Genomic DNA, 10,752 nt, shown 5'->3' with positions numbered 1-10,752 from the left:
TATAAATCAGTTTTAGGTAATTCATGTTCTTTCCAATTATTAATATGAAATAATGTTATTTCTTTAGGTTTACCAACATCAACAGTCATTTGAAAATGATAAATAGATAAATGTGAAATATCATTAGCAGACAAATTTTTAATAAATTCAACATTAATATTACCATATTTTTGAGAAGATTTTTTTGGCCAATAATTTACATAGTCATCTTCAATATCAATAAATGCCACAATAACTTTAACATTTTCACGATACAATAGTTCCCAAAAATAATTAATATTATTATTTGATGGTCCATCAGAAATTATATATTTTTTTTGTGGTGAAATTTTGTCAATATAATAGGCAGTTATTGCTCCATTAATATCTTTATAACATTTAACTAATTCATTATTAAATAAGGAAGTTGTATCAATAAATATTTCTTCAAAACCTTCACATGTCTTTTTATAATCATGGCATTGTTCACGATCAGCAACATAATCTCTTTTAACACCAATTTGTGAATATTTTTCTAATTTTTGTTTTGATATATCATTCCATAATTCAAATATATTGGGATAAGTTTTTTGAATTTTTTTTCTGATAAGACGTGGTTTAATTGATTTGAAATAACATAGTAAAATAATAATAATAATTATTATTAAAATAAATAAAGATATACCACCAATAAGTCCATATGTAGCACCAATACCAATATAATCAATTAATTTATCAATAAAAGATTTTTTTATAGATTCCATTTCCTTTTTTTTATCAGCCATTTTTTTTTCATATTCTGATCCATCGGTTTCTGATAAGATTTTATAAATATCTTCACCTTTTTCGTTTTTTCCCATAAATACTTTTTTTCCTTTTATAAATGTTTGAGTTAAAGTAACAGTTCCAGTAAGAGTAATATAACGGCACATTAAAGATATCATGTTGGTTTTATTATTTCTTAAAATAATATAATCTCCAGAAAGTTCAAAATTATCCTTTTTATTATTAATAAATTCATTTAATTTAATAGTATTATTTTCATAAGTGAGAGAGTCAAAATATCCATATGTGATTTCATTAATAGTACAATTTGGTTGAATAGACGTTTCATTTGCCAGATATAATATGTCTTGATTTGGAAAGTTATAATCATCTTTCATTGGTCCAAAATAATATATTTTTTCTACAACGTTATCATTTTCAATTGTTGGATAGTTGTAGGTAAACTTCAGTATTTTAAATTGATGCAGAGTAAAACTGTCCATTATCATTTCATCAGTATTTTGTATGTTTTCAATACCAAATTTTGTATATCTCATTTCTTTCATTAAAATTTTTTCACCTTTATAGAAATCAGGAGTATCTGGAGACAGCAACTCAAGTTTTATATTGAATACTTCTGTCATGGTTTCTTGTTTAATAACATGAATTTTGTTATTATTTGGAGATACTGGGTGTTCTTGACCATTAATTTTTATTTTTGGTTTCTCATTAACTGCTCTAATAATTGCACAAGGAGGTACATGTTCCATAATAGAATTTTCTTCTGGTACCAAAAAATAATAATACAATTTATTAGGATGAGGTAATTCATCTGTTTCCTTCAATTCACCATTATTTATATTGACACGTTTCATAATACCTTGTTTATCTCTGGTAAATTTAGCAACTTTAGTTGGATCGTTGCTACAATTACTAGGTAAGGGAAGTGTTTTTGATATTTTCTCTCTCTTTGCTACTTCAAATGGTTTTGGTTTAGACTGCCAATTGTATTTAAACTCCCAATTTTTATGCATATGATTTTCTTCATCACGTTTTATAGCAACCTGTCCACAAATAAAAATATTTTCTTTATTTACATTATATACAGTGGGTGTCCAGACAAAGATGTCTCCTTTAGTATGAAATTTTAGTTCTGAATAATGTAACAAATCATGCAAATCAAAGGTATCATTAACATTTGAATGTCTGTATTTCTTGGATGGACACTTCACAAGTATTACATCTGAATTTGATTCAAAATTTACAGTAGCTGGAAAGGTACGGTTAGTGACTACTTGAGAAACTGAAGGAAAAAATGTATAATGAATATTTCCCTTGCAGTAAGTGAGAGTTTGAAGCAGCAACCATGTAATTGTGAGGTAATTTAAAACCAGTAACATTGCAGTATATTTTTTGATTAAAAATATGACATTATAAATTACTATTTTAAAGATAAAAATTTTAATTTTACATTTAATTATTTCAAATTATTAACAAAAAATTATCATAATATAATATTAATATTTAAATTTGATGAAATTATATTAATGAACGTATTGATGTAAAAATTTGAATATAAGATGACTGATATTACAATAAATTTATGACTAAATAAAGAGAAATATAATAAGAAATTTCATTAATCTTTTATTTTGTACTTTAATTTTGTATGAGTATTTTGAGTTGCACATTGTACTTTAGATAGTTATAATTAAATACGCGCCACTAATTGAGTATAAATACTGAGCTAGAAGGATAATTTTTTAGTCTGACTATTTAGCTAAAAATTTAGTGCTGATTATCTAGTAAATTTTTATACTCAATTTAATTAGTTATTAATTATAGGTGGCCACTAGAACTAGACTTAGACTTAAACTTGTGTTAAATTATCTTAAATATTGTAATTTGGTTGAGATTAATAAAATTGTAAAATTATTATCTTTTGGTTTCTGAAAGGGACGCCATACAATCTTATCTTAATCTCCTCTTCAAAAGAGTATCTTAATATAATATTGCTATAATATATATGTAATAAACTAACTGGATGTTATAAATTTTTAAAAAAAATTGGAATAGTAATAATAAAAATATTATTAAAGGTATTTATTAAAATTATTTATTGTACACATATTTTTGTTATGTATTTAATTAATCAAAAATTTAATATATTTAAAATGTTAAGAAAGTAATAATCTTTTGATACATTATAAAAGAAAGTTATTTAAGAAAAAATAATATTTTACATATATATAGTAGAGAAATGACTTTCAAAAAAATATTTTTAAAAATTAAATTTTTAAAAGTTTTTTTATGTAAAAAAACACACTGACAAACGATAAGTACATTCATTTTTTCAAAAAAAATCTTTTTATTGAGATATTGCAGCATAATATAAAAAGTAGTATCAATAATATTTGCTGCAAAATTGTAGTTTCAAGTGATTTTGGAATAATATTTTATGTATGGGTAAAGAAAGTTCGGAGAAACCATTTTTTTATTAACATGTTCAAAAAAATAATTTTGAAGCAAGATATAAGCTTTTGAAGTTGGGTTTAAAATTTTTTGAATTATTAATATTTCATAACTTATAATAAAAAAATTTAACAAAAAAGAGAAAAAACCTCTTGGTGGATTTGAAGCTCTATATGTTAAGTAATATTAGGTTTATGTACCTTTATTCGTTCTTAAGATAATCAAAAAATGAATTTTTTTAATAAAAAAATTTTTAATTAGCCATAACTTTTTATATAATAACTCTTTTATAAGATGTTGAGGAGAAATATTATGTAATTTTTGAAGGCTTTTCAAAGAAAATTAGTCTCATTAAAAAAATATTTATTAGCTCCAAAGATATAGCCAAAAAAAAGATTTTTAATAATTTAAAAATTTTGTGTTTTTTTTTAAATAAAAATATATAAAAAATAAAATTTTTGAGAAAAAAAAATCGTCTAAACCAAATTTCGAGTGCTACAATTTTACAAAAGATTAATAAAAAAATATTAACTTTTGCTATATAACATTCACTACAATAAAAAAATTTTTTTTTCGAAAAAAAATAATATTTCTGTACAAATTTTTCAAAAAATGCTAGTTAAATTAAAAATTTTTAAATTGTTAATATGACTTTAATTACGCATTAAGTAATTTTTTTTCCATTGTAATAACTCTTATTCAAAAAGATTGTTTCGTTATTGAGATATGACGAAAAGAAAATATGTTTCTTTTTTGTAATTTTTTTTTTCAAACGTAAAAAACTAACGTTTAAAATTAACTTATTAGAGTAAATAAAAAAGGCTCTCGGGATAATTTTGCTGGTTTTAATTTAAGATAAAAATCAAAAAAAAAAATTGTATTTTGATATATAAAACCTGCTGCAGACTGTTTTTATTTTACAAAAATTTTTTTTTTATATACGTTTTACCAAAATTTATGTATGCATTAGATACTATATATTTATAAAAATTTTTGTATATACTATAAATATGAATTATTTTTTTTAACATTTTCAAATATGAAATATTTTAAAAATTTTATATATATTAAATGTGTATGTTATAGTTATTATATGCCAAATATATTTATTATTTTTATATATACTATATATTAACATTAAAATATATAATGAAATATTTAGCAAAAGAAATTTTTTTTGATAAAAAACTTGTTAATTAGTATTAACTTCTTATAGAGTATATTATTTAATGCGATAATAAAGTGAAAATTTATGTAGCGCTTTAAGATCTTTCAGTTAAAAATAGTATGGCTTGAAACTAATTTACGGCTTTTGAGATATGGTCGAGAAAAGCTTAAAAATTTTAAAAAATTATTTTAGAAATTTAAAAAAAAAACTATTTATTAGTATCATATTGAGAATTAATTTTTTTTATGGATACATAAAATTTTGGAATTACTAGTGAAGATAAACGAATTAATTTTAATTATTTACAGAAAATCTATTACAAAATTTAACTTAAAATATAAGATCTGTTTATGAAATTACTTTATTACTATATAAAAAATGTTTTATGAAAATCTGTACAAAAATTTACTAAAATATAAAAAAATAAAGAAATATTTCGAATATTAAGAAAAAACAATAAAATTACTATTCTAAATGTTCTTAGAACAAAAACATAACAAAAATATAAAACTTTTTTATTTAAATTGATATTTATATTAACAACATAAAAAAAAAATTTAAAATATTAACTTTTTCTTACAAATTTTAAAATCTTTTTCTATTATCGTATTAAAAAAAAATTTATTCAAAATTACTATTGAGTTTAAAAAAACATAATAATTTTATAATATCTATAGTTATATTTTTATAAAATAAAATAATTTTTGATTTTTTTTGTTTACAAAATTTTTTTATATATATTAAAAAAAATCATTTATTTTAAAATCTTCTCTGTTTATTAAAAATAATTTAAAAAAAGAAAAATTTATATAATCATTTTTAAAAAATTCTTTTCTTTAAAATTGTTGTAATTTTAATTTAATTTACCTTATCATTTTAAAATCGTGAGTGAAACCACAGGTTAAATCGAAAAAAGCGCATTCTTTTTGAAAAAAAATAAATTTATTCTACTTTTTTATCAAAAATTTCATATTTATATTATCTTAGAAATAAGGAAAATTTTTACCTCTATTTCAAAAAAAAATAAATAATTAAATTAAATGATAACGCTGCTTTATATATTCTTTTAAGAAATGTAACAAATTTGTTTTAAAAAATTTAAAAGGTATTTGAATTTTTTTTACAAAAGTTTAATTTTCTAGATATAATTAAAAAAATATAAAGCTCACTAAGCCCAGCTCTGCAGGCAAGAGTGTGAGAAGCACGCGCTTGTTCACATTCTTATCATACTTTTTTTAATTACTTCAAAATTCACAAATTTTATGAAAAGTTTTAAAAAGGTATAAAAAATTTTTGAGTAAATTTTTTAAAAGTTGAAATTTATGTACATAAAACTTTTTTAAATGGCACTTTTCAATTTTTTAGCCTATATCTCAAGAATATATAATTTTTTAATGAAAACATTTACTTTATACGAAAGATTGTTAAAATTTTTATAATTCGTCTTTAGTCATCATATTAAAAAAATTATACTTTAAAAAGTTATAATCTGTCAGATTAAAAAAATGCATGAAAATTTTTTATAAAAATTTTATAATGTAAATATCAATTAAAGAACGGAATAATGTAGAAACAAAAAAGTAGTCAAAATGAAGATAACGAATCGCTTGAAACCATTTTTTTTGAGAAATCTGTTTTTAAGAAAGTTTTAATTTTTTGAAATTTTAAAAACATCATTTTAATTTTAAAAATTTAATTTTACAAAAAGTTTTGCAATGCTAGTAGAATATATTGGCATTAGATAGAAAAACGCGGATAGAAAAAAAGAGTATAAAAGAAAAAAGAATAAGTAAGTTGAAGCAATCCTAACTTTAGTTCAATTTTCAGTCTTAACCTTACTTACATATCTCAAGAGTAGATGAAAAAATCATTGTAATATGCTCCGGAAGACATTATTATTATATTATTTCCTAATTATATTGTAGTATTTTCTAATACTAAATAAAGAATAAGCATTTCATTTTGTTATTATTATTATTTTGCCAACATGGTATGTTCAACGACCGCTAAATCATTCCTTCACCGAGATGAAAATCATGGACGCCATTAGGGCACTTATGGAAAGCTTTTTTTTAGGCATTTAATACTTTTGGTCAAATTTCGCTTCAAAAATAATCATTTTTGCAGTATTTGCTATTAAAACTTATTTTGTTGCATTATCTTTAAAAAAACGCAATTTTTTGAAAAAAATTATTGTTGTTTTCATTATCAGTATTTTTTTCTATCAGAAAAGTTTATTCAGAAATTAAAAAAAAATATTTAAAAATTATTTCTCGCTTATATAATATATCGATAAACAACAACTATTTTTATTGCTCTTAAATAAATAACCATGAAATTAGTATTTTTATTTTTGTATACATAAACAGCAATTAATGTAAATTATATAAAAAGTAGTATGGACATAATATTAAGTACAAAATTACTTCTCTTGATTGATAGATCATAAAATTGATAACATAAAAAATAATTATAAAAAAAATTTCTTATGGAAATAACGTTTTATTTAATTTGAGTCCAAATTAGAAGTTTTGTGTCAAAGAAAACTTAAATTATTTCAATGTTCTTATAGATTGTAAGTCGAAAAACATATTAACAAAATTCTCATCATATAAAATAAACTTTATCCTATACTTAATTTGTCATTTACTAATGGCCAGCTTTTAGCAAAATTATAAATTTTTTATTATAAAAAAAATGAATTATTAATTTTTAATAGCAAATTTATATTAATAGACAGAATGAAAACTTTAAAATAAAATCACAAGCAATAAACTTTTAGTAATAGTAAAACTATTTATTAGTAAATTATTTAATAACAAGTAGTCAATATAGATACTAGAATTTGTAATCTTGGATATACATCAATCAAAGGTTACTTGGTATTAGTTATATTCTTTTTTGCTACCTTCTTATTGTTTTAACAATTTTTACATTCTCTAACTACTGTGAAACTGTATTAAAAAAATAAATTTTATTTACTTTATTCTATTTTTGTTGATTTACAAATATCATGAAGATTTGATAGAATTATTCAATTTATATAATTATTTTATTTTTAAAAACAAAAGATAAAAAAGAAGTTAGAATCATTTTTTATTATTTTGTGGTCAATATTAATTAGTTTGAGTTTTAGGTGATTCTTTATTAATATAATTTGTATTCATCTATTATTATAAGTAAATTAAAAAAAAATTATGTGAAGGTTAAGAAATATTATATTTCGTACTTTACTTGTAAAGGCAACTTTTAATTATGAATCTTTTTGTTGTGAAATTTTTTGTGTTGATAAAATAAATAAAATATTAGATGCAAATTTTATTTACTGATGGTTAATAAGACCAGTAAATATCATTAAATTTTTTACTAAGATTTAATTAATATATCAAATTATTTTTACAATTTGTAAAATTTATAAATTAATTATATAGTAAATTCAATTAAACTGAACGATATTTAAGTTGCAAAGAATGATCTCCGCGTGTACCAATATAATGGAAAAGCAATTGAGATCCTTCAGCAATATTTTTTTATTATGAACAGATCCGCAAAATGTTAGACCAGTAATAGTTAAATCTTTACTATATTTAACTTCAAGAGCAACTCCAGGAAAACAACGTTCTGTTGCTTTCAAGTTTCCTCTTTCTATAACAATTTCAGGTTTTTTACCATCTGTTGCACTAATAAGAAAGACACAATCTTTAACACCTTGAAGTTTTAAACTTTTAAAAGCATTAGATGCTACTATACTATTAGACTGACCACAATTTGCTGGATTTTTTCGAACTTTATTACAAGTGTCTCCTTCAAACATACTTGGACATTTACATGTACCACATTTCATTGGATTTTCATATCCTCCATTACTACATTGAACACCTCCTTTACATCTTCCTGAACAAAAAGCTAAATTAATCGTTTTAATATCATTAAATTGCATTTTCTCATTATTTCCAATTGTATTTAAATAATCTTTATTTTTAGGAACCATAGTAAGTCCACGATTTGAAGAAAATGCTTTTTTACCATAATGCATAACTGAACCATAATCATAAGGAACGCCAAAAGTATCAGTTTCAGCAATTGTAGATTTATCAAAGTTGTCTCTTAGATTTGAGTCAACATTATTAAGATTAACAGAAAGATAATTATCTCTATCTGGTCTTGATTGTTCATGGAACATTCCTAATGCATGAGAAACTTCATCTTGAACAATACCATTTTTTTCACAATTGTTACCAATACTTATTTCTTGTGGTTTATCTTTATAAGTTGGTCCTACAAATGACCAACAACCTTTTCCTTTAAAAATTTTAAGACCTAGTTTATTATTAAATGGAGCAGTTTTTTTAAATGTAATACAAGTTTCTTTTTCCATAGTTTTAAGAGCTTGATCTACAACATTTTGATCGACACCACCTTCAATAAAGTATGGAATTGGAAAAGTCCATTTGAAAGGTGAATCTTTTTTGTAAGCTCTATTTTTTTTAAGTTTTTCAACGATTTCTTTATCAACATCACTTCCTGTCTTATTTGATTTTTTTGCTTCTATTTTTAATTTTGCTTCATCAATTAAATAAGAAGCTTGTTGCTCTGTTAAAATTATATCTCCTTGATACATAGATGGAATTCCTTGTGGTGTTAATTCAATCTCTTTTTTATTATCTGCATTTGAAACTTGTACATTATTAAGCTGATTACTTAAATTAATTAATTCAGCCATAGATTTTGTATGTTTATCAAATGCTTTTTTTGTATTTTCACTCATTGAATCACGAGTGTTTTGTTGAATTCTCAAACGAGTAAGCTAAAAAAACACTTAAATTAAATTAATCAAACTTACACCTCCAAAAATTGAATGGAACACAAGTAAGAGCAAATAATATGCTAAATAAAAACTTCATTGTTAAAAATGATATATTTTCTAAATAATTTTTTTCTTTATATACCAAAATAAAAGATCAATATTAAATTTAATATTTACATCTTTCTCAACTGTTAATATTTTCTTTTGTAAATTCAAATATTGTTTAATTTAACACAATATAATAATAGCCTAAAAAAGTTTACATTCAACCATTTTTGTTTTAACAAGTGTTATTATTGATACATTTATTCTAAATATATATTCTAAATATATATAAGCAAGAATTGAGTAAGAAAAATTTTTTTAGAATTTTTAACATTTTTAAACTTATCCTAGCGTAAAAAAATGCACTGATCACGAAAAGTTTAATAACTTTTTAAAAAAATTGCGTCATTATTTAGATACTGCAGCAAGATGCAGTAAAGTGAAGCAAAAACAACACATGTTTTATTTGCTGTAACATTTCAATTTCAAGAGTTTCTTTAGCAAAATTTGATCCTAAGGTAAAAAAAGATCGGAGAAAACGTTTCCAGCCTTATTTTTTCAAAAAGATTAAGTTTTAAGTAAGATATGATAATCTAAAGTTAAGTATAAAATTTTAAAATTTTAAAACTTTATAAATTTTAAAAAAAATAATATTTTTGAGAAATAAAAAAAAGGTACTCTAGAGAATTTTTTTCTCTACATTTTGACTAATATGCTATATATTTATCGTTTTTTGTTCTCGAGATATTCTTAGAAAAGTGTAAAATTTATTTTTTTATTTATCAGTTATAACTTTATAAAAAATTAATTTTACGAAAAAATGGTGCAAATAGAAATTATTTATTTTTTTGTGCTTTTTTAAAAGCGACAAGTTTCATCTTAATGCAATTATTTGTTCTTGAGATATAAGCACAAAACCAATTTTACTTTTTTTATTATTATTTTTTTTCATTATTTTAAACTTTTAAACTTTATATCTTTAAAAAAAAAGATTTTTAAAAAAAATAAAAAAATTCGTCTTAGAGAAATTTGTTCTCTACATTTTGACTACTATAACATATTTATATCATTATCTGTTCTTGAGATATTCTTGTATATATATAGAAGAATAAGGATTTTCAAAAATAACTTTTATAAATTAAATTTATATTAAAGGTTTCTAACGTAAAAAAACACACTGATAACAATAAGCACATTTGTTTTTAAAAAATAATTTTTTTATTGTGGTATTGGAGCATAAAGATAAAAAAGTAGCATCAATTATATTTGCTGCAAAATTGTTGTTTCAAATAATTTTGAGTTTAAATTTAAAGTATATGTAAAGATAGTTTAGTGAAACTGTTTTTCATATTAACATATTGAAAAAAATAATTTTGAATCAAGATATAAGCTTCTGAAATTAAGCTAAAAATTTTGTGAATTTTATTAATTTTTAATGTCTCATAACTTTTTAAAAAAACAATTTATCAAAAAAAAAATAATAATTAAAAATTTTAAGCGATAAATTTTTAGTATT

General features: G+C 21.3%; 2 protein-coding genes across 2 annotated transcripts in view; both read right to left on the bottom strand.

Moving 5' to 3' along the window:
- SRAE_0000057500 (Protein-tyrosine phosphatase,receptor/non-receptor type domain and Protein-tyrosine/Dual specificity phosphatase domain and Protein-tyrosine phosphatase, catalytic domain-containing protein) overlaps positions 1-2,144 on the bottom strand; it is a gene marked incomplete at both ends in the record, with an annotated part of 3,406 nt that extends 1,262 nt beyond the window's left edge. The window contains one exon of the mRNA XM_024646483.1: positions 74-2,144. Coding sequence (XP_024500660.1) covers positions 74-2,144 — 2,071 coding nt within the window. The remainder of the gene's footprint in view (positions 1-73) is intronic.
- A 5,676-nt stretch (positions 2,145-7,820) lies between these two features.
- Positions 7,821-9,152, bottom strand: SRAE_0000057400 (Astacin-like metalloendopeptidase; the record flags this gene model as incomplete). The annotated part of the gene is made up of 1 exon (XM_024646482.1): positions 7,821-9,152. One exon carries the CDS (start codon positions 9,150-9,152, stop codon positions 7,821-7,823), a length of 1,332 nt encoding a protein of 443 aa, XP_024500659.1.
- Between the last annotated feature and the right edge of the window lie 1,600 nt (positions 9,153-10,752).

The sequence above is a fragment of the Strongyloides ratti genome, scaffold srae_scaffold0000004, assembly GCF_001040885.1.
Source record: "Strongyloides ratti genome assembly S_ratti_ED321, scaffold srae_scaffold0000004".
NCBI lineage: Eukaryota > Metazoa > Nematoda > Chromadorea > Rhabditida > Strongyloididae > Strongyloides > Strongyloides ratti.
This window is presented reverse-complemented; position numbering and strand designations above follow the sequence as displayed.